Below are 26,265 nucleotides of genomic sequence, written 5' to 3'. Positions count from 1 at the left end.
CCATTGACAATATGTGAACTAGACATACTGTCTAAAGAGCGGAGTTGCCAACACTGTCTGATGTTATTATCATCAAGCTATAATATCAGTCGATCACAAAGAAATCAAACCCCTCAAAAGTTGAAACATTGTCATGTAGGAGTTCTGAGGTAGATAAAACAATAACATCAGCTTGGAACAAACGAGTCTCGCAAACGATGCATTCTGGACAGTCAGCAAGATGTGTGTCGATGTGTTTTGTTGTTTTGATTACGCATGCCCTCCTTCTAGACAATGTTTCAACTTTTGCAAAATTGATTTCTTTGTGATGGACTGATATTACTGCCATGATGATAATTACACCTAACAGTGTTGACAACTCCCAAATCCAGACACTATGTCAAGGAAATTGCATAAATTCATAGATTAAGTCAAAGAGTCAAGAAATGTTGTAACTTAGAGGACTTTCTGGTGTAAATCAACAGCTAAACTTTGTAAATGTCTGTTATTCCTTTAACACAGTGTAGAGAAGATTTTGTTTTGGCACCTTAAAATAGCATAGGATTTGTTTCAAAAAACACTCATAGTTCTTAACCAATTAAAAACATGAGTATGTCAGACAACATTCTAGAATTCAGTGCATTTTCCAAGAATGACAGACTTTCTAACAGAAGACACAGAAGTACATATAAACTCCCATATTCACGCCCATATTTTCCCCAAAGGGCTGATTAAAGTTTGAATCAGGGTTTATTCTTTGTTAGTAAGCTTAACCAGTTCACCCCCGATTCCCTGTAAACAGGTCCACACTCACTATTGATAACAATGGGTTTGGGCCAAACCATGGTGGTGAAAGGGTTTGAAATATTCTTGGCTACTGAATGACTTTTCTCAGTATGTCTGGATACTGCCAGTGTAACTAGTATATGGCTGTTGATGCTTGCAGAATACCGATAGATCTGGTCTATGCTTGTAGCTAAAGCTCATAATTGACAAGTATCACGTCCTTCATTATCTCAACAGGAAGGGTATTCTCTTGTCCTCCAGTCTCCGGAATATTTCATCTTGCAGAGACTTTTTTGTAAGTGGGCACAGTTGACACAAAGGATGGTTAACAGCTTTGTCCGTTTCCACAGAAACCAGACAGGTGATGCAAATACCGTCTGCCTTCCCATGGGGCTTGCCAACATGCTCAACAGCCAAAGCTCCAGCAAGTTTGCATTGGACGGGTTCACCAAACGCATCCTGTGCGGGTAAAACATATGTAATGCAGTGCATTTGGCATATTAAGATATGACCATTAGAGGTTCTGTTGTGATTTTAAAAGTTGTGTACGACTGTATGCAAGTGGGTATTTATTTGCATAAAATGTATCAACAATGCATACAAGCCAACCGATATCATACAGTTTCTCAGTCTTCTCCATAAAGGGCATTGTAAGAACAATTATTGCATTACCACAAAGTACCTAGCAATCAGTAGACCTGAGGTGCATTGGACAGTCTTTTCTATAGAACTTTGGGGTTTAATTTTCCTTAGAGCTCCATAAGCTGTATCTTTTGTCAATTTTTTTCAGAACTTTTGTTTTGTGGTTTCCCTACACTTTCTGCATTGAATCCCTAAAATGTAATTTAATGCCAAGTATTTAGCATATCAACACAACCTATATGAGTATAATCTACATTGTTATTGTTGAAAATTGTATTCAAGTCCACACTAGAATTCATTTGTAAACAATAAACAATGATCATTACATACATACAAGCTGTGTTGACAAAAATAGTATTCAAAATTTCAGCATGACAAACGGATTAGGGTCAGACACGGTAGTTGATATACAGGAGCAGAATACTGAAAAACTTGCCACAAGTTACAGCTTATGTCCCTTTAAATGTGCATGCTTTGTCAACTAAAAACAAAACCTAAGGACTTTTCAGTATCAACGCCCCTGAAATCATGATGTGCCGTACTGCAGTAATGTTCCATACCATGATGCAGTACTCATACATGTATGTGTACACTGAGCAGCATATTATGATTTCAATTCATTGCAAAGACTCTTTGACTAGAAGTGTATTCAAAGTTTCAACGAAAAGCAAATGATGGTGAAAATCAAAGAGGGCCTACAAAATACCACTCAACAGGCTCTAAATTGTCACTCATAAATAAAACACCACAGTATCCAAATGACATGAAACCCGAAAAATTAACATCGTGACATTGTTTTTAATAATTAAATACAGTTTCCTTCCTTTTCACAATCCTTGCCAGTACAGAACTTAATTAATGATTGATATGACACTGTGCATGACAATGAGGTACAAGATTGCATTGAAAGTTACAGTCTGCTCCAATCTAAAACTTTGCAATATCATGAAAAATTTCACTTGCAAGCAGGTGTATGTGTTCTATTTCACTCAGTGCATTAAACCACATTCAGGCTATGCCGGCAGAGTGCGTCCTTATTATGGGGCGACAGCATTTTTCATACGTCATGGATTATGCAGATGTCAATTTGTTTGTGTTTTTCAGAATAATTTCGCGTCAAATGTACATCAGTTTGCCATAACGTAAACTCTGTTAGAAAACCTGCTTGGAGAGCATTTTTGTTCGCTGGTTATTTTGTGAAAAGAGACATGACCTTACCACTTCAGGCACAGTGAGATCATTTTTTAAATGCATTTTTCAGGATTCTCAAACTAAGTCTTTTGAGAAAGTTTCACCAAAATAATATGATTAAAACAGGGCTTCCCTGTATTTATCCCTGCAAGTCAATGGAATTTGCTGACAGGACACTATCCATAGATTGTGCCCTACCTTATTAGTAATAGTGCATGACCCTTCCTAACAATCATCATGGGACAATGCACATTTCCAGGAGAAAATTACACCACCTTTATACACAGCTACATGTATGACAGTATCTTACCTGGGCTACTTTTTCAATCAGCTGCATAGGATTAGTACAGAATATATCAACCAGCTGCAAATGTCCATTGAGCAGCAAGACTTTGGGAACAGCACTGTCACAAAAAGAAACAAAAAGTGTTTGACATGAAAAATATGTGATTGTTTATATACAGTTTTCATTTTACACATTTGTAGAAAACGTGTAGTTGTACTAGAAAAACTATGATTTATACGTTTCCGAGAAATTGGTGTCAGTTTATTGATTTGTACCTGTAGTACATTTGAAAAGAGATATTTTACAAGGATTTATGCAGTGACTTGTTCTGTTTTTGTATGAGAGTGGTCATATGTCAGCAGTCATTTGCCTTTCTGTTCACATGGAAGAGGTCATTAACTAGCTCCCTGTGTTCTGGCAATAGTGATCTGTCTCTGCCGAGACCATAACACTGCCCCTTGGTATGATTTTTCTTACAAATTGGAGATATGTATTTCCTAAAACAAGAGAGACTTTCATGTTTTTCTAACCAGTGACTAAATGAGTCATCAACTTAAAAGGGACATAAGCTGTAACTTGTGGCAAGTTTTTCAGTATTCTGCTTCTGTATATTAACTACCGTGTCTGACCCTAATCCGTTTGTCATGCTGAAATTTTGAGTATTCTTTTTGTCAACACAGCTTGTATGTGTGTAGTGATCATTGTTTATTGTTTACAAATGAATTCTAGTCCGGACTTGAATACAATTTTCAACAATAACAGTATACCGGTAGATTATACTCATATAGGTTGTGTTGATATGCTAAATACTTGGCATTAAATTACAGTTTAGGGATTCAATGCAGAAAGTGTAGGGAAACCACAAAACAAAAGTTCTGAAAAAATAGCCAAAAGATACAGCTTATGGAGCTTTAAAAGATCCAGTATCTGAAGCATTGGATTTGAAACTTGTTATAATACTTACTTTTCTGAACTCTGGTTCACTACTATAAGAGTCCTAAAACACACCTTGTTGTAGGGATTAAGTATTGGTAAAACTTGAGGCTTTGATGAACTCTCTCTGTATGCAACAGCAGTTAGTATGAGTTGTATTATGTCGTAACTTCTGTTTTACATGCAGGCAAACAACAAAAAAATAAGGTAATTACTTTTTAATGGTTCAACTTTAAAACGTAGTAAAATTATTCAAAGATGTTGAATTTTCTTGTGATCTGAGAATCTGAAATCCGAGTGTGAGTGCTCAATAAATTTGAGCTCTGCCACCAAGGAGTGATAATCTAGAATCCACCTCAGGGTCAGGTATTTAGATTCTCAAACTTTTACAATCATTTTATGATCTACCTCTTGTGGGGGGCTCATTTTGAAGCTCTTAGTGTAAATAAGATTTTATCATTTTAGTTTTTTGAAAATCAAACATAGGGCCAAAGTCCCTGAAGCTACAATAGACATGGATACAAATTAAGTATTTCCTGACTGTATGAAATTATCTCACTAAGGTCATCCTAGGGACATGTAAACCAAATATTAGAGCTGTCTGACCAGCGGTTTTGAAAAAACAAGCAACTCAACAGTTGACAGAGCTCTGCTGTTATGTAGAGAATAACCTTTTGTGACACATGTATTGATGAAGAAGGTGGATATCTTTGATAGCTCATTTCAGGATGGCCTAACCAAAAATGGAAAAAAATTCAGTAAAATACAGATTTGTATATTTCATCAGACTATATTAGTCTATAATAGCAAATAAACGAGAGTTAATTACATTCTAATTAAAGTAAACAAGTCTTGCTTAAATCAAGATTTACGTCATAATAATACAGCATATCTGTCAGGTTATAAAGAATCTTCAGCTGGTTATCTATATCTGTATTTTCATCCTATTTACCAAGCACATTTTAACTTTCAAATTAACATTGTAAGTAAGTTCTGTTGAATAAGTTGAGACTGTACGTACTCAGAGAAAGCACACTGAAGAGACAAATGTTTGTAACTTAAGAAGTTCAAGGTCATCAAAAGCATCATAAGGAATCATGTTACACTTTCATTGCACTGTTTACACAGATTGCATAATTGCTATAAATAGCACATGAGGAATCTTACAGCCCAGCTTTACCATAAAAACCCTATCACTTTGACCACTCTTTTAATTGACCACTCTATTTTTTCCTCGAAAAGTAATCTTATTTTATCCTTACCAAGTCAACCATAAATGGAAATTAGAACTTTCTCTATCTCTATTTATTTGACCACCCTATCATGACAAAGTATTATGAGCAATTTCTTTTAGATAACATAAATGGTGGTTCAGAATATATCAAAGTTGGGATTCAGGAAAGTTGCCTTTACATGTTTTAATCCTCCAAGATGGTAAGCATTTCACTATGAACTGTCAAAAAAGTTGAACGTTCTGATAATTCCACACTAAAATTATTTTGGCTTTGATGATTTCCTAATTAATTCAATTATCTAAAATCATATTTATTATATTTTTCTGGGTGAATTGATAGGGTTTATACAGTACAAGAATTACATACAATGTAAGTCAAATTTTGACCAAAAATGACAAAAAAATTCCTTAAAAATACACATTTGCATATTTCATCACAATTTGAACAAATCTAAGTTGGGTTATCCCTGGGGACCTGTATACCAAATAATAAAGCTGTCTGACCAGCGGTTATGAAGAAGAAGATTTTTTACCAAAAACACTTTTTTTGGCATTAATTTGCCTATTTCAACAATATCAAAAAATTAAAAAATAGAGTTTCTCAAAATCATATTTTTCATCTACACAACAAATATCAAATCAGTAAGTACTGCGGTTCTCAAGATATTTGAGTGGACGTACACCTCACAAACGGACATACATACATACATACATGTCGCCTTTCACGGAACTGGGAAAAGTGTAGTATCACCGATTTTAGATCACGGAGACCTGTTAATGCCAGGTGAATGTTTATTATCATTCGCATTTACACAAGAAACTATACATACATACATACATACATACATACATACATACATACATACATACATACATACATACATACATACACACACACACACACACACACACCACAGCAAGTGTATGTGTCAAAGTGTGACACGCTTGTTCACATGGTACAAAGTGAAAATCCAAAAGTACAAAGTGAAACAATGGGTAAGGAATGGTTATTTCTAAATAAAAATTGCAGAATCTGACATAAAAGAGGTTGCTGAACAACGTGGGCTACTTCTTTTCCTTGAAAACGGCTTTTTTAAGGTTCCCACTTTGTACGTACAAAGTGATGTAGAGGCAGGTTTACGTATCAAAGTGAAACATCTTACACACACTCACGTATACAGCACATAGTGACATCATTTTACACACGCACAGGTTTACGTGTCAAAGTAAGGAGGGACCACCCACGATGCGAACTGAATACGCCACTGTGATTGCAATGTTACGTGTAATTGTGCATCAGTATTGCTAAATATAAATACTCACTGTACTTAAATCGATATATTTCGACAAGACATTCTTAAATGTCTATAAAGACAGTTGCATTGGCAAAATTAGTATATCTAGGCAGTTTATGTGATGCAGTCAATGGATTTACAACGCCAATGATAACACCACTTTGTTTGTATATAATTTAGCAAGCATTTCAACCGATAATGTTCAGAGTGTCATGCTATAATCAGATCATTGTTAGATCAGTATCTGCAGTAGGTTTCGTCTAATTTAGCACTGTAAATTTGGACAAATGTCACTTATCATGAAGTTTAATACAGAGCCAGGGCCAGGGTAAGTGCCTAAATTTTATTGGTGCCATCCACACCATGAATTGAAATCGTAACATTTATGAAGGGAAAATAGCTTGAAGAAAAAATATCTACAAAGATTTAAACCTTGAGAAATGTTGTCTGAATTAACCTTACTCCAATACAGAATGTGAAGGATGTAGGCATCGTTCTTAGTCCCAACCTGTTTTAAATTTCTAGCCATGCTAGTACTTCCACCATCAAATGAAACACAAGATTCTACTCATCAAAACGTACAATTCTATGAAATACAAAAGTACCTTGAATACGCTTGTTTAGGATAGTCCTACTTATATTTGTAAATCACAAATGTCTGGTAATGTATAACCTTGAATGGGAATAATTATTGGACCAGTTTAATGTCATATTGTCCATTGGAATTTGTCACAGAAATCACAAGTAAATCTGTATTTACTTACTTCAAAATTTAAAACTTACAGCTCTAACAATACCTCTCAGTATGATACCCTCTGAGTGTTTTAAACCTTACAACGTTGATGCAACGAAGGTATGTAGACATTGCCCCTTTATATCTAAATTCTACTTACTTATGCCCCTTTCAGAACTCCTTGTAGTAAGTGAATTAAATGTTATTCTCTGATCAATTGATGCATGAATACTTAAAATTATTTTGTTTATTCCTTTCTGATATCGACCTTTGTAGTAACATAAGTTATAGTCTGACATCTGTCATGTAGTTTAATATTCTGTATTGTATAGACTTTTAGTACATTTCTGTCGGTTTCACTTTTCGCAGAATCGTTTTTGAATCTGTCTATTCTATTCTATATTGATGATACAAAGTGATATCAAGTCACACACCATGATGTGTTTACCTGGCAAAGTGAGGGACCATACACACTCTGATTGATGGTACAAAGTGACATCAAGTCACACACCATGATGTGTTAAACTGGCAAAGTGAGGGACAATACACATTCTAATTTGACGATACAAAGGGACATAAAGTCACACAAAGTTGTTTTTCCTGGCAAAGTGAGGGACAATGCACATTCTGATTGATGATACAAGTGACATCAATCACACACAATGATGTGTTTACCTAGCAAAGTGAAGGACCATACACACTCTGATTGATGATACAAAGTGACATAAAGTCACACACCATGATGTGTTTAACTGGCAAAGTGAGGGACCATACACACTCTGATTGACGATACAAAGTGACATCAAATCACACACCATGATGTGTTTACCTATTAAAGTGAGGGACCACACACACTCTGATTGATGATACAAAGTGACATCAGGTCACACACCATGATGTGTTTACCTAGCAAAGTGAGGGACAATACACACTCTGATTGATGATACAAAGTGACATCAAATCACACACCATGATGTCTTTACTTAGCAAAGTGAGGGACCATACACACTCTGACTGATGATACAAAGCGACTTCAAGTCACACCATATGATGTGTTTACCATGCAATGTGAGGGACCATACATTCTCACGTCCCCAGTGCGCTGGCAGTGTGAGAACACCAGTGTGAGATCAATTTGTTCTCACACTCTGAACTGTGATGTATGTATGTGAAACGTAAGTTGATTGGTCAATTCTGCTCAGCGCCTAGTTCTCTGTACGAATTGTTTGACAAATAGAACATCACGTAATGTACAACTGGCACCATAGCAGACAGACGACTGAACTGCAGAGTGAACAGGTTGTTCTAGATTTGAGTACGGTCAGCGTCGGCAACAAATACACGGAGGATGACCGCTTTTATGTTGTAACGGGAGAATTCAGGCCATTACAAACCTATGGGCTGTTTACTCTCGTAGTCATATTTTATGGGGAAGAACTGACTTGACAGCAATACAGTTAGCAAAAGACTTCGATGAGCGAGCCATCTGCACACAAGGCTGTAGCAGACGACAGCGTCCATGCAATGTCATCAACAGATGGCCACCAGAGCTGTTTCGCAATATTTTCTCCAGATGACCTGGAGAATTTCGTGGCTGACCAACAAAACAAAATTGCCATATCGGTAATATACATGTGAACGTGTTTGATATGCACATCAATGAAAGGAACTTCATTTTTCTGTGCAGAATGATACAAATGAAACAAGAGCAATTGAGTGCTGGTTTTTGATAATATAAACCTATCACAATAATATGCAATTTTCTAAAGATATTGGAGGGACGTGAGAAAATAATCCCACACCCCAAATGGGTTGGGATGAAATGTCTCACACTAGTTGGGGAATTCTGTCTCACACGCTCCTTCGGCTGGTGTGAGACAGAATTCCCAAACTCGTGTGAGACATTCCATCCAAACCCGTTTGGGTGTGGGATTCTATTACACTCTGATTGATGATACAAAGTGACATCAAGTCACAACCATGATGTGTTTACCTGGCAAAGTGAGGGACCATACACACTCTGACTGATGATACAAAGTGACATCAAGTCACAACCATGATGTGTTTACCTGGCAAAGTGAGGGACCATACACATTCTGATTGACGATTCGATACAAAGTGACATTAAGTCACAACCATGATGTGTTTACCTGGCAAAGTGAGGGACCCATACACACTCTGACTGATAATACAAAGTGAAATCAGGTCATACACCAGGATGTGTTTACCTGGAAAAGTTATGGAGCTTACTCACAATCCTGTTGTTATCACAAAGTGAAACCCAGTTACATAATAACATGTATATCTGGCAAAATTAAAGCACACATTCAGATTGGTGCTTATAATTCACATCAGGTCATCACACAGCATATATCAAGCAAAGGGAGAGACAGGTACAAAATCAATTCCCTGGTGTTGAATAAGAAGGCTCTTGAAGCAAAACATTCTATTAACATGCATAGTAGTAAATGTACCAAGCCTCTCTAGTTAGACAAGCCATATTCCCTCACAAATACTCACAAATATAATGTAAAATGATGTTTGCATGTGTTGTTTCATCTAGCTGATGCATGTTTGGATTCTACAAGTATTACCTTTAATGCAGTGCACTTCTGTCATCTTGAAAGTAGGGTTATACCGTTTATGCATACTGTCAACTACCAAGTTCCCATATGGAAGCAAATCAGAGAGCTTTACAATCGCATGCGTTAAAAAAAGTTTGGCCTACATGACTGTAAAAATCATTGAAATACTTCCTGACAATGTATTCAGAGACTTTTGAGTTATTCACAAAGTGAAACCCAGTTACATAATAACATGTATATCTGGCAAAATTAAAGCACACATTCAGATTGGTGCTTATAATTAACATCAGGTCATCACACAGCATATATCAAGCAAAGGGAGGGACAGGTGCAAAATCAATTCCTTGGTGTTGAATAAGAAGGCTCTTGAAGCAAAACATTCTATTAACATGCATAGTAGTAAATGTACCAAGCCTCTCTAGTTAGACAAGCCATATTCCCACACAAATGCAATGTAAAATTGATGTTTGCATGTGTTGTTTCATCTAGCTGATGCATGCTTGGATTCTTCAAGTATTACCTCTAATGCACTGCACTTCTGTCATCTTGAAAGTAGGGTTATACCATTTATGCATACTGTCAACTACCAAGTTCCCATATGGAAGCAAATCAGAGAGCTCTACAATCGCATGCGTTAACAAAGTTTGGCCTACATGACTGTAAATATCATTGAAATACTTCCTGACACTGTATTCAGAGACTGTTGAGTTATTCATTTATGGGTGAATACTGTTTTCTTTATTATCTTAATTATCTTGTAATTAATTAGTCAACACAACTAATTATGCTAATCCGTGGATTTATCAGGGATGGTATTGGTTGGTCAACATCGCGAAAGATAGGAAAAGTTACTAAAACGGAAGGTAAGAAGTTCCCCTTGATAAGTCCACGGATTAGCATATTAGTTGTGTTGACTTATTAATTACAAGATGTGTATATGAGAGATAAGCGTCCTTGTAATGTGTTGTTGAATGAATAAAGTGTCAAGAGGCTTGGTTAGGTTATATAACAATTTATTTTAATTACTCCGATCAGTCAGACCATGAAGACACAGTCCCTATATCCATAGAGGGACTGTACGTAGAAAAGTAGAGGAACTGATAGAGAAAACAGCCAGAAACTCAATAATAAGCATTATTAATAGTGTCTGGGTGCCTGTGGTACTTATGATGTCTCAGTGGCTTCTACAAAATCCCGATGTGCCTGATGGCATTTGTCTTGTGCGTTTGCAATGAAAACTCCCTTCTTGAGGAAAATAATCTGACAGTCACAAAGCTATGACAAATAAAGCCCACTTTTTGAACAGCATAATCTACTTTATTCCATTTGCTACACGGTCATCACATTAGTGAAGCAACACAACACACTAACACACGAAATATGCTGACTTGCATCATTCCTCTGTAAAGCTTATTTGGCTTACTTAAATATTATGTAATAATTTTCAACGTGAAATGCTATCAGTTACTTTGCTACATGGTCATCACATTAGTGAAAGCAATACACCTAACCCATGAAATATGCTGACTTGCATTGGCTATTACGGGAAAAAACTCATTCCTCTGAAAAGGTTATTTGGCTGACTTAAGTATTATGTAATAATTTTCAACGTGAAATGCTATAAGTTTAATCCGTAAAATCACATAAATTGCTTTCGAGGGGCGAAGAAAGTTTCTTGTTGGGGGTGTCAGTAAGGGTAGGTTGGGTTAAGCGGAAACACACTTTTTCTAGGTCTCAGTACATGACGATACAAATATCAACATCATCGCTTTGTAGTATGTACAGGTTGACATTGTGAGATATTTTTGCAAGAATCACCAAGCACTAAGGTAGACATTTAGTAAATTATTTATTTGGCGTTCGAGCGTGTGGGATTCTAAGGTGTTCGAGCAGAAAAAAACACAAGCTTTTTTCTATAAAATCCTTTAATGGAAGTATTCTGTCGCAAAAACTGGGCCATGGCTTTTACATTTCGAAATAATACTTTTGTGTTAGTCATATCGCAATCACTGAACCGTGAGCAGTGAAACCAAAATGTCAATGCCATCACTTTGTAATATATACAAGTAATATATACATTGTAAGGATTGTGTTTTTGCAAGAACCCCTAGTTTGTAAAGCTAGAAAACTTAAATGTCTTTCACTTTGTACCGTGCGTGTAATCACTTTCATGCCTTCACCCTGATATATATATGTTGAATATATCAATGAACGAAAAAGTCAAAGACAGCTCGTCCTGTATCATTGACTTTTGATTTTTGACATGTGTCGTCTCATTTTTGTCCTTGTTTATTACTTACCATGCATATTTATTTATTTTGCTATATGCCTGTATGTACTTTGTAAGATTCAACATTTAGAATAAAAAGTTTCAACATCTCCCTTTCTTAAAGCCGCAGTTCTCAATCCCAGGATCGCGCATTAGTGGGTACTCCACCCTATCAACATAGTATCGTTTTCATTGTTTTGCGTCAAACACCGCTATATTAGTAGATTTACAAACATCAATAACGTCGAACGTCGATGAGCACGTCGGAGAACGTACATTTTGGCATAAGGTGTTTTCACCATACTTGGTGCGTTCGAGTTACAGATTTCACCTATTCCAGAAGTGTGTCGCTTGGCGCCGGATGGGGACAGTGTCCTCGACCACCTTCCCACCATACTGTCTATACCTCGATCCACAAAATTACAAGTCAATATACTGGTATGCAAAAACCACGATCTGCATCGTTCGAATCTCTCAAATTCTTAGAAGTAGTGTTTTATTAAATTTGGAAACATCGGTGTCAAAATAATATAAAATGAGTATTTCCTGAAGATTGACGTACTCAACCATTAACCAGCCCAACGTAAAACTTTTATGAGGCAAAGATGGCGGTCAGGAGTCAGAAAACAAGTCCAGATCATCGTGTATTACATTATTTGCCAATTTGTGTTGCGAGACTTCGTTTGAATTGTAACCAAAAAAGTACAAAAATCAGATGCATTTCGAAAACTCGGACATGAAATCTCGTAATTTTCTCAGACGTAATGAACTTTGATGGATATGCAGCGGAACTGCATGGCGTCGGTTATCTATAAGATGGCACTTGCTCACGAGGCTACGTACACTCGAAGTGACGGCAGAACGAAACAGAGGAAGTCAAATCATCCTTTTTAGCTCCATGGTCAAATAAACATTTCGTAGTAGACTCACAGAGGTACAAACGACACTATACATACACTGGGAAACTATACACGCATACCGTACCGCTTCACACCTCTATGCCGGGTATTGAACATTTCTTGATTTGTAATTCTGAGTTTAGCATCATTAGGTTGGCAATGACAACGCGTCTACCTGACTCCGACTCTCTCGGAAGTATTTGGATATCCTTGACCGGACACACGCTTGGCGTGATGAGCGATTTTTGGCCCGAAAACAGCATTTGATGCAGGCCGATGACGTACTCGTCAAAGAAAAAAACTGATATGCCATTTGGCGTGACTTTTGTTGTCCGATCGTTATATCCAAATTTGCCCGGCGTACCATACACATATGCCATTGTTGGGTGTACGGTAGAAGCCACAAAACCAAACCAAACGGCCCTTTTCAGGGCCATCAAACTTTCAAGTAAGAGAGAACCCGATAATACATTTTCTTTTTCACGGCACATCTTGTGGAGGGACCATGTCCACGGTTACTAAGATGCAATCGACCTGAATGTCGTCTGATCACGTTTTTTATCCCCAGCAATGCGGCGGGTAGGTACAAAAGTTGGAGAAGTGTGAAGAAACTATTGCCCACGTCTTTCGATACTGGAAATCTTAACACGTATTTTATTTATTTCAGTCACCATTAGCAGATAAGGCGAATGCTAATCGACATTAGGTACACATCCAGCTGACTTGTGTCTGACTTTGCACAAGGTTTGATTTACAGTGGTATTCAAAACCCAATCGGCGTCCCCTGGATCGACGTTGTCACTGGCCACACACAATTACTCACTTAAATCGTCCCGAAAACTTATCGGTTTAGAAAATATGGAGTCGTTATGCATTGATCAGGTATTTACCCTGCTGTAGAGCATTCCAATTTCATAAATTTTCATAAAAAAAACATGCAAAAAACCGCAATCTGTGGAGCTCACAGTTCAAGTTACTCGCACGGCATCTCTTTGCATAATGAGCGTCCTCTCATATAATCCGGTATTTATAACAAATGGGCGTCTTTAAATTGTCAACTTTAGCAATATGTCACGGTGCCTTCACTTTACTTTAACTTACTGAACTACCTAAACTCATGTCAGCGGCAAAAACGCACTAAGTTGCTTTTTTGTTTGTCGATTTGATTTTGCTTTCTTTTGTTTTGGTAAATAATACACAATCTTTATTGCTGAATAACTCTATACGATTGTAACTTAGGTAAATGAGTTAGAGCGCCAATGTTCTGATCATACCATCTGTTTGCTTGAATACTCTCATCGTGATAGGACACGGAAAACGCTGAAAATGCGATAGTTGTTGAGAGTTTAACATTTAAATTGAATTTTAACTATACCCTTGTTGCATATTTTATGCTGCAAACCGCTGCACAAAACTTCAGCTCATGGCAATACAATGTCAATGCCATTGCTTTGTACTATATACAAGTTTACATTGTAAGGATTGTGTTTTTGCAAGAACCACTAATTGGTAGAGGTAGACAACCTACATGTTTTTCACTTTGTACTGTGCGTCTAATCACTTTCGTGCCTTCACTTTGATACATACGTATGATATATCAGTGAACTAAAAAGTCAAGAACAGCTCGTCCTGTATTATTGATTTCTGATTTCTCTTTCCAACACGTGTCATGTCTCATTATTTCTATTTAGTTACGTACCATGAATATTAATCTCTACTTTTAAATATGCGTACAGATACCTTGTAAGATTCACCCTGTGGGGTAAAAGCTAATAAAACTCCCGTTTTCGAGTTGTCAAAGTTGGCATTTGTCCCAGTACCTTCACTCTACTCAATATACAGACTCACACAACTCATGTCAGCGGCAAAAAACGCACGGAGTAGTGGTTTTGTTTGTCGACTTTATTTAGTTGTCTCTTGTTTTGGTAGATACCACACAATCTTTATCGTTGAACAACTCTATACGATTGTAACTTAGGTAAATGAGATAAAGGGTCAATGTTCTTATAATTCCATCTGTACACTTGAATACTCTCATCGCCATTAGACACGGAAACACACCGGAAAATGCGAGGGTTGTTAAGAGCTTAACATGATAATCAATCAACGGTATTCTAACTTTGTTGATTTTTTATGCTGAAAAATTGCTGCATCAAACTTCAGCACATGGCAATATAATGTCAATGCCATCACTTTGTACTATATGCAAGTTTACATTGTCAGGATTGTGTTTTCGCAAGTAATATTAACCTACATGTCTTTCACTATGTACTGTGCACATAATCACTTTCTTGTCTTTACTTTGATACATACGTTGGATATATCCGTGAACTAAAAAAGTCAAAAACAGCTCTTCCTGATTATTGATTTTTGATTTGTCTTTCCGATGCATGCCATCCTATTTTTACTTCTTTGTTACTTACCATGCATACTTATATACTTTCTAATATCCGGGCAGATACCTTGTAAGATCCATCATGGGACGTATAATTATAAGCTATTAAAACATCCGTTTTGAGTTGTGAAAGTTGGCAATTCGTCACGGTGCCTTCACTCAACTAAATAAATGGATTCACTACTGTCACGGCAGAAAACGCACTAACTTGCTTTTTTTCTATTTGATTTAGTTTTCTGTTGTTTTGATAAAAAATTCACAATCTTTACCGCTGAACAACTCTATACGATTGTAACTTAGGTAAATGAGATAGCGGGTCCGCTGAACAACTCTATACGATTGTAACTTAGGTAAATGAGATAGAGGGTCAATGTTTTGATTATTCCATCTTAAAGACTCTCAGCGTCATAGGACACGGAAACACACCGGAAAATGCGATGGCTGTTAAGAGCTTAACATTATAATCTATCAATTTTATTCTAACTACATCGTTGTTGCTTATTTTATTCTGAAAAATGGCGCCATAAAACTTCAGCACATGGCAATATAATGTCAATGCCATCACTTTGTACTATATGCAAGTTTACATTGTAAGGATTGTGTTTTCGCAAGAACCACTAATTTGTAAAGGTAGACAAGCTACATATCTTTCACTTTGTAATGTGCATGTAATCACTTTTGTTTCTTCACTTTGATACATACGTGGCATATATCAGTGAACTAAAAAAGTCAAAAACAGCTCTTCCTGATTATTGATTTTTGATTTGTCTTTCCGATGCATGCCATCCTATTTTTACTTTTTTTGTTACTTACAATGCATACTTCTTTACTTTCTAATATGCGGGCAGATACCTTGTAAGATCCACCATGTGACGTAAAAGCTTTTAAAACGTCCGTTTTTTGAGTTGTGAAAGTTGGCAATTCGTCACGTGCCTTCACTTAACTGAATAAACAGACTGAATAAACTCACGTCAGTGGCAGAAAACGCACTGAGTTGCTGTTTTGTTTGTCAATTTGATTTTGTTTTGTTGTTTTGGTAAATAATTCACAATCTTTATCGCTGAACAACTCTATACGATTGTAACTTAGGTAAATGAGATAGCGGGTCCGCTGAACAACTCTATACGATTGTAACTTAGGTAAATGAGATAGAGGGTCAATGTTTTGCTTATTCCATCTGTACTCTTAAAGACGCTCAGCGTCATATTACACGGAAACACACCGGAAAATGCGATGGCTGTTAAGAGCTTAACATGATAATCTATCAATTTTATTCTAACTACACCCGTGTTGCTTATTTTATTCTGAAAAATGGCGCCATAAAACTTCAGCACATGGCAATATAATGTCAATGCCATCACTTTGTACTATATGCAAGTTTACATTGTAAGGATTATTCGCAAGAACCACTAATTTGTAAAGGTAGACAAGCTACATATCTTTCACTTTGTACTGTGCATGTAATCACTTTCGTTTCTTCACTTTGATACATACGTGGGATATATCAGTGAACTAAAAAAGTAAAAATCAAGTTCGTTTGTTTTGTTGTTTGGTAAATAATTCACCATCTTTATCGCTGAACAACTCTATACGATTGTAACTTTTGGTAAATGAGATACAGGGTCAATGTTCTCAGTATTCAATATGTAAGCTTGGATGCTCTAATCGTCATAGGACATGGAAAAACACTGAAAATGCGATAGTTGTTAAGATCTTAACATGATTATCTATCAATTGTATTTAACTATACCCTTTTTGCGTATCTAAGCTAAAAAACAGCGGCTTCACCAAACTTCAGCACATTTCAATACATTGTCAATGCCATTGCTTTGTACTGTACACAAATTTACATTGTAAGGATTGTTTTTTTGCAAGACCACTAATTTGTAAAGGTAGACAACCTACATGTCTTTCACTTTGTACTGTGCGTGTAATCATTTTCGTGTCTTCACACTGATACATCCATATGATATATATATGTGAACTAAAAAGTCAAAAACAGCTCGTCCTGTATTATTGATTCCTGATTTCTCTTTCCGACACGTATCATCTCACTTTTGTCATTTAGTTACATACCATGCATACTTCTTTACTTTCTAATATGCATGCAGGTACCTTTAAAATTCACCTTGTGGAGTGAATGCTACTAAAACTTCCGATTTTGAGTTGTCAAAGTTGGCAATTTATCACAGTACTTTCACTTTACTTCAATTTACTGGCTTTGATGGGTTGCCATTGCTATCTCGGTAAAGCAGAAGTATTAGACAGATTGGCTATACGTTTTACGTGAACGTGAACTCGTAGAATCCACGTCTGCGTTGGCGTGCACGTTCACGTGAGAAACTCCGTTTGGCTACACGTTACCTCACCCGTTCATATGACACGCGCAAGAAATGATTCGGCTTGGCTAGGGTCTCCGTAGTCTGTTTCTGAATCACAGGGCTAGCTCAAAAGTTATCCGATATACCGCAAATCGATGAAGAAATTGCACATTAAAAATAACGAAAATACATGAATATCTTTGAAGATGTCACTATATCGTTTATCCAACTAACAACGTACATGAATGATCGATAGTTGATATCATGTTTTGATACCTAAGGGACTGGACATAAATTGCAGGGGGTGTTGGGCCGGTGTTTTTCGAAAAACTGCTGCATCAAAATAGTGACCCTTCAAAAGTTCATGCACAAAAATTAGTGACCCTCCCCCTTATCCGTGCATGACAATAAGTGACCCTCCCCTGTTACTCAATAACCCCCCTAAAAACCCGCATTTGTTCGAGACCTCCTTCTGACTTGCTATACTTTTGAAGTCCTCTCCCAAAAGGAAGGCAAAATGCGGCCGATATAACGCTTTGTCCAAATAATATCAAATCATAAGTGTGTGATAATTCATGTAAATGTACATTGCTTGAAGTGGCAGGTAAAAAGTGCATAAATGTAATTTTTAGATTTTATCAATGATGTCCATTCACTATGCATGGAAGTCTATGATGAAAATATGAATATTTTTTTCCAATACAAAACCAGGTAAATCTGTGCATTTATGTACACCTAATTATTAGTATTAATGTTCATGATTAGACTAGAGTGGTTTCAAGTCAATGGTTGTGCAAGAAATTTGATTTTGGAATTTCACTGAAATGTCCATTCACTATGCATGGCAGCCTATGATGAAACTATGAATATTTTTTTTTCAATACAAAACTAGGTAAATCTGTGCATTTATGTACACCTAATTATTGGTTTTAATGTTCATGATTAGAGTGGTTTCAAGTCAATGGTTGTGCAAGAAATTTGATTTTGGAATTTCACTGAAATGTCTATTCACTATGCATGGCAGCCTATGATGAAACTATGAATATTTTTTTCCAATACAAAACTAGGTAAATCTGTGCATTTATGTACACCTAATTATTAGTTTTAATGTTCATAATCAGACAAGAGTGGTTTCAAGTCAATGGTTGTGCAAGAAATTTGATATTGGAATTTCACTGAAATGTCCATTCACTATGCATGAAAGCCTATGATGAAACTATGAATATTTTTTTCCAATACAAAACAAGGTAAATCTGTGCATTTATGTACACCTAATTATTAGTTTTAATGTTCATGATTAGACTAGAGTGGTTTCAAGTCAATGGTTGTGCAAGAAATTTGATTTTGGAATTTCACTGAAATGTCTATTCACTATGCATGGCAGCCTATGAGAAACTACAAATAACTCGTAGGTTATCTGATGCTAAATTGTTATTCAAAAGTTGTTCGACCTGAAGCTTCCAGTTGTTATTGATGACATTTTGCACTAGTCTGAATAGTTTGTATTCTGTCAATGTCCTCAAAAAATGAAAAATGTACATACAGCTTCATGAACATTTGACACCGACCTATACCCAATGGATTGTCAATGGGAGAATGATATCAAATAAGTGATCTCCCAAATTGTTACTGAAAGCGTCATTATAGGGGATAGTTTAAATGTACAATAGAGGAGTTGGATAATTAGAAATCATGACAACTTAAATCAATGTGGTTGCTTGGATCATCAATACATTGTTTATTATACCCTTAAACTTGCGCCCGAAGGGCGCGCCGAAAATGGAAACGACAGAAAATGAAAGTGCCAGGAGGCATTTTTTCTTTTTTCAGTATTACATATTCTTTAATACGTGCACATGCAATTTCAGATTTGATGCATAAAAATAGGTGACCCTCCCCATAGGCTTGCACAAATTTTATGACCCTTCAAAAATGCTTGCGCGAAAAATGGCAGCCCACCCCCCCTGTAATTTGTGTCCAGTCCCTAAAGGTGAGAATAAATATAAACGTTTACGAATTACGTAAGGACAGCTGTCTCCACGTAAATAAGTGACGCCGGCTCGGCGTACATGCATCATCGCAGAAATTCGTGACGTGATGTGTTCACGTAAAACGTGTTTCCGAACTGTATATTGCTGTATAAATCTCCGATCCAATCGAAATTCCCTGAAATTCTGATAACGGTTTGCGATTCTTGCTGTATAGCACTAAAGTCAATCGTACTAAAGTCTTCATTATGGATGAAAAAGAAAATTATCATTCCGTTATTATTACAAGCACCTCAGATCAAATTGCAAAATAATGTTTTCCCTCTGGAAACAAAAATAGAAAGAAATTTACCGAAGTTCATTAACAATATTTACTGTATCTGGGTCGGAAATCAGTTTGATTATACGTCTTCTATCAACTACTTGTCAGAGTTCGCTGTCTGGGCCAATGGCCAGTCGGGGCTTTACCAAGAGAATATTGGGCCTTGTCTGCCGAACAATTTGAGGAAAGTGCCGAACGGTCGTGCCTCTCCTCCTTTTGGCCGTTTTACGAAAAACTGCTTAACAGTGTTGAGGTAGAATGCGCCCGAGGGACAGATTATAGGACTCAATCGTTGATTGTTTCCCCAGTAGAAATAAAGCCGCAATTTGCAATGATACGTTACAAGTTTTCTTATCTTATTTAGCGGAAATCATCAAGAAAATCTAACATTTACTGCACATAATTGATGAATACTTGCACATGTGGAAGTGTCGTTGAATGATTGCGAGAAAACTCAACTCTTTCACTCTAGAGAGGCACACTTCCTTGATTGCAAACATTCATCAGCAAAATATGACTATCACAGGTTAAACGTTCTTTTAACTGATTTAAATTGAAAAACCAACACTAGTAAATCGTTATTTGATTAATACAATAAATCTATAACAGTGCATCTAAGTTTTGAGCGAACAGATTCATCCAACAGTTAGTTGTCGTCTAATTCGTACATTAAATTATGTTAATGTCGAATCAACTGATTAATTCAATTGAAAACAACATCTAATTCACGCCTTCATCCACGGTACGAAGTAAACAGACACTTGGCTGCATTAACATTCTTAATTATGGTGGCGTTCACGTTATCTATCTTAACGCACAATTGTTCGTATTCAGAAGGACGGAAGCATCCCGTCTTACCCCCGGTAGCATCACAAGAACCTACACACTCTGAATAGTAGAATTTCGTTCTGTTTTCTAAATGGATGTGGGTTCTAATGGATGTGGGTTCTAAGTTCATGAAATCAGTCAGAGCGATGCGTCTTTCGACCAGTTGGCATGCTTCGGTAAAAAAAGCCCGTATATGACAAAATAAATAGCTATTCTATCGCTTTGTAGCATTTACAGGTTGACAAATTGCAATAAATGCTTTGCAATGAATAATAAATACGAATTGTGAAAAGAAAACATACATTTATCCCGCTTTGTACTGTTCGTGTAATCACTTCGTGTTTTAATACATACGTTGGGTAGATTCGACAACTGTGAGTACAGTGATATCGGGACTGAGCTGTAAGGTAAAAAGGATATTGTCTGCATGGTAACTTTATTTTGTGATTTATCTTTCCAACATGCTTGTCAACCAATTTTGCATTTATAAGCTAACTTTGCTTACTTTTTCACTTAGCCCATAGACCCTCGAGTTTCTCGAGGGTCGTTGCTTAGCCATAGGTTTGTAGGTTACATTGCAGAATGTACTTTGTTTCCGACAAAAGGGTAAACATGTTTAGACTAAATCTTCAATGTTAGGACACTTCAGTTCAACGATAAAATATTCTCTTTAAAACAGTATGTTCTTGACGAACCCTTCGCCAAACCTAAGCGCTATAGCCTCCTTTAGTCAGAATCTCTGACTTTGCAGAGCAGGATGTGAGAACAATTTAAGAGCCATATTTTAATGGGCTACTCAAAATATTACTGGTGCAGATACCCCATCATGTTCTCAAGGAGTTACTCAACAAATATCCACATTTTGGGAGAGTTTACGTTTAGAAAAGGTAGAAATTTTACGAATATATTCCACTGTGGTGAAATTGTGCCACGTATCGTACTAGTACAGTGGAAGTGCGCGTCGTATAGTTTATCTAATTTTAAATACAATGTATCAGTTGTTGACCGGTTTCCATCCACCAAGTGACGCCTTACACTGATGTTTTACGTAAATACGCTGAAAATGGCGCGCGCGTTTTACTGCAGCTTGACACAATGTTGCAAACTTATCAAATGGACTATTGGTGGCAAGATAACCCTATGTGCCGTGTGTGTAACACCTGTGTATATTTCTCATATTTAGCAGAAGGTGGCGATAGACAACATAGTACACACACGGGCCAAAGTATACACACGCACACGGTGGGTTTACCGGTCAAAGTGAAACATGACCTAAAACTTCACAGGATGGTAAAATAACCGTCCAGGAATCGATTCCGATTAAAAAAACAAAGTGAGTGGTAGTCACTTTACCGGCAGGTCGTCACTTTGTATTATCGCAACGAGTGTAAGTCGTCACTCTATACCGTACACATACCCACACACACACCACACACACACACACAACACACACACACACACACACACACACATACATACATACATACATACATACATACATACATACATACATACATACATACATACATACAGACTGACGACGGACGGATACCCATCCCAATAGCTTCTATAGACTATAGTCTATAGTAGCTAAAAAACCATTTTTTTCATATTGAGTTAACACAGATGGCAGCCATTTTGAATTTCAAATATTACGGTAAATGTTAGGAAATTTGTTTCTTTAGTACCCAAATTTCCATGGTGATCCCTGATTTTTCTTCTTGATTTGGTAAGAGAGAGGTTGAAAGTTTTTTGAGGAAAGTTTGAGCAAAAGTTAACATCTTTCACTATCGAGGTGCACACTACCTTAACAAAGGTACAAACACCAACACAACAATGGGTAGAAGGATGCTGAAATTATTCAACATTCTTTTAACATACCTTATTTGATTTTGAATATCTTTGCGGATTGGCATACCTTTCTTCACTGCAAACCAACTGGCTTGCAAAGATTCTTCATCAGCCTCGTTCAAGGTTTTCACCTTTCCATCTGTAAAGAGAACATAGGAAAAATTGATGCATTTGTCACCTGCGATATGAACACCCATCCAGTGGTGGACTGGACAACAGACCATTACAGTGAAAGCCAGCTGAGAACGAACAATTGAATTGATCTAAATTTTATCACAGTTGTGTAATTGCTTAGAGAATTTGTTCCTGAATTTGCCTCAGTAGTGGCACTGATCAAAGGACTGTACATTGTATTTTGACCCATATATAACACAAACCAGGGAGCATCCTGCATGGCAGTGGTACGCTGTACATACAGGCAATTTATTGTATACATGTAACATTGCTATATACTGTCAAATGTCACATACATGTACAGCTGAGTCAGAGACTAGCTGTACTCTTGTCATTTGCGTTGACATTTTGTGAAGTTGTTTGCAAAAAAAGCTAAGTTGAAAAGAGACCTAATTATTTTACTAATGGCCAAATATTATGAACCATTTAGATTCTTTTTCCTTCAGAAAATCACACACACACACACACACACACACAAACTGGTTCCTACTGGCTGACTGGTTTTATTGCTATATCTAAACAATTACAGTGGAAGCCTACTTGAAACAACACTATCATCTGTCAGTTGTTTGCCGCAACTTAACTGCAAATACTATACAAATTATTTTAGACAAATAATTTATACTCAATGTTTACAAGTGGTATACTAAAGCAATAAACTATGTCTATACTTTGTCTGTGTCACACAGACGAGTTTACGCTACACTGACGTAAGCTTTACGTCTGTGTTATAAACGCTATCTGAATGCTCAGCGTCAGCCCAGCGTAACACCAAGTTTAGCCCTGCAAATGAGACCATGTCGCCGGTTCACAATGCTTATACGACTGAGAGACATATGAGTTAATAACGTCATTAAAAACATCGTGTACTGAATATTTCTCCACAGCCAATGTATCCAATTCTAGCCCATGCACTCAGTAAAGATATGCTGAAGTGGTCTGTGATTCATATATGTCGTGAACTGGTCAAAATCTGTGGTATACCGTCACTGAACATTGTTTATTGCTTTAGTATATCACTTGCAAACAAGATGTATAAATTATTAGTCTAAAATATGCATTTTTCGGGGTTGACAAATAAACTCTGGACAGATACTCAGTTATCAACAAAATCACTGAACATTACACACATACAGGCTATGTTAAAAAGATGAACCGCAAGTCGCGAGTAAAACAATGTCAAGAAAAGAAACTAACAAATAGAATTTAAACATTGGAAAAAATGTTAAAATTACTATTAGTGGAGCCTTACAAAGTATTTAGTATTTTACTTTTTCACGTTAAACAAAAATACACGTAAAAAAGTAATATTGTCCTTGTAACAAATTACTGGTATTGTATATGATCATGAATTACCAAAGACTTACCCACTATGGGTCCTGTGAAGGTCACTCGAATCCAAAACCCATCACTGCTTTCAACGCATGTAATTCCTCTTGGCTCAAATTCAACTCCAGCTTCTTCAAGGACTTCTCGTTTCACAGCCTCCTGTACATAAAAATGACAACTCTATGTTGTTTTCAATTTCATTTCTTACAGGCTATTTAACCCTTTGAGCGCTGTATTTTTTCCCATCAACATTTTACCAATTTTCGTGAACTTTTCTGTAATTTTTCTGATAATTTTGGACAAAATGAACACAATATTTCATCAGCCACAGATTTTTATCAAAATTTTGGCAAAACTCTGACAAAAACTGACTGAGGTATATTTTATAAGGGAGACAAAATTGACTTTGGCACTCATAGGGTTAAGGAGTATATTAAAATTAATACTAAGATTTAGTACAAGGTACCGTATATATATGCACCATTCTCTTTGAAAATAATGGTGCCAATAGCATCAACTAGATTTGTCACAGTAGAATTGGCCAGTTTTAACTTCACGGTCAATGTTATGAAGCTAAGCCTGTTCAAATTTGAAGTGTTAAAGAACGTTTATATATAGATTGTACATCGTGAAATTTAAATGTTGCAGCTTTGTTGACATGATGCATCTGTATATAGTGCATTCAAGGGACATAAGCTGTAACTTGTGGCAAGTTTTTCAGTATTCTACTTCTGTATATCAACTACCGACTACCGTGTCTGATTCTAATCAATTTGTCATGCTGAAATTTCAAGTATTCTTTTTGTCAACACAGCTTGTATGTGTGTAGTGATCATTGTTTATTGTTTACAAATGAATTCTAGTCCAGACTTGAATACAATTTTCAACAATAATAACGTAGATTATACTCATATAAGTTGTTGATATTCTAAATACTTGGCATTAAATTACAGTATAGGGATTCAATGCAGAAAGTGTAAGGAAACCACAAAAACAAAAGTTCTGAAAAAATAGCCAAAAGATACAGCTTATGGAGCTTTAAATACATTGTTTGTAAACAAGAAAGTGGCACATGTGCAGTTCTGACGACCGCTTCCCTTTTAAGTGTTTTGGGTTTGCAGTCCAACACGGGCTGGATTCTAGAATGTACGGTAGACAAGTCTATTATCACAGTCCGTCCACAGAGAATATGGCCTAATGCATATTGACAGTGACTGCATTGCAGAATGAAGTACAAAAGCACAGTCTCTTGTGGTTCGATACACGGCGAGGGCCGCTGTATGCACACTTTTCTAATGCATACATCGGCCCTCGCCGTGTATACCATATGCGACTGTGGGTGTGGTTGGTACAAAGGTGCTGTCAAACTGGTACATACCTCAAGGGTTTCATTCCGGTTGACTCTTCCAGCCGGTAAATACCACCGCCCTCGACACGTTTCCTTGGCCTCCTGTATAAATAAAACATCTCCATTCTCGTTGAACAGAACTGCAGCAACGATATAGGTCACGTTTTGTCTCAACACGGGATTAGTCGAGATACCTAGTGATGTATCGCAGTCTGGGTAGGTCACGCTGGGCAACTTACCATCCAAGCACTTCTCGATATAGCTTTCGATATTTTCTGCCTCTGCCATTTTAATGGACTTATTATTTGTGTGGCCTGCTATGTGGAATGAATGGATCTGGACGTCATATGTTTCTGGGAAATTGGAAATGAAACAGCGTACAGTGCATATTGAGCGAGTTATAAAGCACAGATGAACAAGTTGAAACTGTAGTGCAGAAAAGCGTGTGCGTAACCTTGGGAACTTCCAAGTAAACAATATCAACTCGTGATAGTTAAGTTCTACAACATCGGCAGAAGCTGCCTCTCATCTTGTTAGACATCTATCTACCTCAAAGTTGCACGGAAGATGCACATGACGAATCAAAGAGACAGACCCGCGACCCGGCCAATTGATTGTCCGATCGATCCACGGGACTGGGACAATGTGTCGAGTTTCACTTCGGATTCTGCATACAGCAGTGTTTGTTTCCCATTTTGAATTTGAATCATTTTAGATATGTTATAGTCGCCGGAAGCTGTAGAGCGTCGTTAAGGAATTCACTCAGTTATCATAAATAGACAATGTTGAAGTGTGATCATGCCTTTTCTCCCTTTATAATTAAAAGTTGGATTTACATCGACCTAAGTAATCGCAATCCGAATCTAACGTACTTTAC

General features: G+C 36.8%; 1 protein-coding gene across 1 annotated transcript; it reads right to left on the bottom strand.

Moving 5' to 3' along the window:
- LOC139116839 (8-oxo-dGDP phosphatase NUDT18-like) lies at positions 1-26,052 on the bottom strand. Its single transcript, XM_070679544.1, has 6 exons — positions 25,419-26,052; positions 24,079-24,199; positions 22,568-22,676; positions 3,849-3,989; positions 2,909-3,002; positions 1-1,224 (listed from the first exon to the last, which is right to left on the bottom strand). Exons 1-6 carry the CDS (start codon positions 25,674-25,676, stop codon positions 991-993), a joined length of 957 nt encoding a protein of 318 aa, XP_070535645.1. The 5' UTR covers positions 25,677-26,052; the 3' UTR covers positions 1-990.
- Positions 26,053-26,265: the final 213 nt, after the last annotated feature.

The sequence above is a fragment of the Ptychodera flava genome, chromosome 2 (genome assembly GCF_041260155.1).
Source record: "Ptychodera flava strain L36383 chromosome 2, AS_Pfla_20210202, whole genome shotgun sequence".
In the NCBI taxonomy this organism is placed as follows: domain Eukaryota; kingdom Metazoa; phylum Hemichordata; class Enteropneusta; family Ptychoderidae; genus Ptychodera; species Ptychodera flava.
This window is presented reverse-complemented; position numbering and strand designations above follow the sequence as displayed.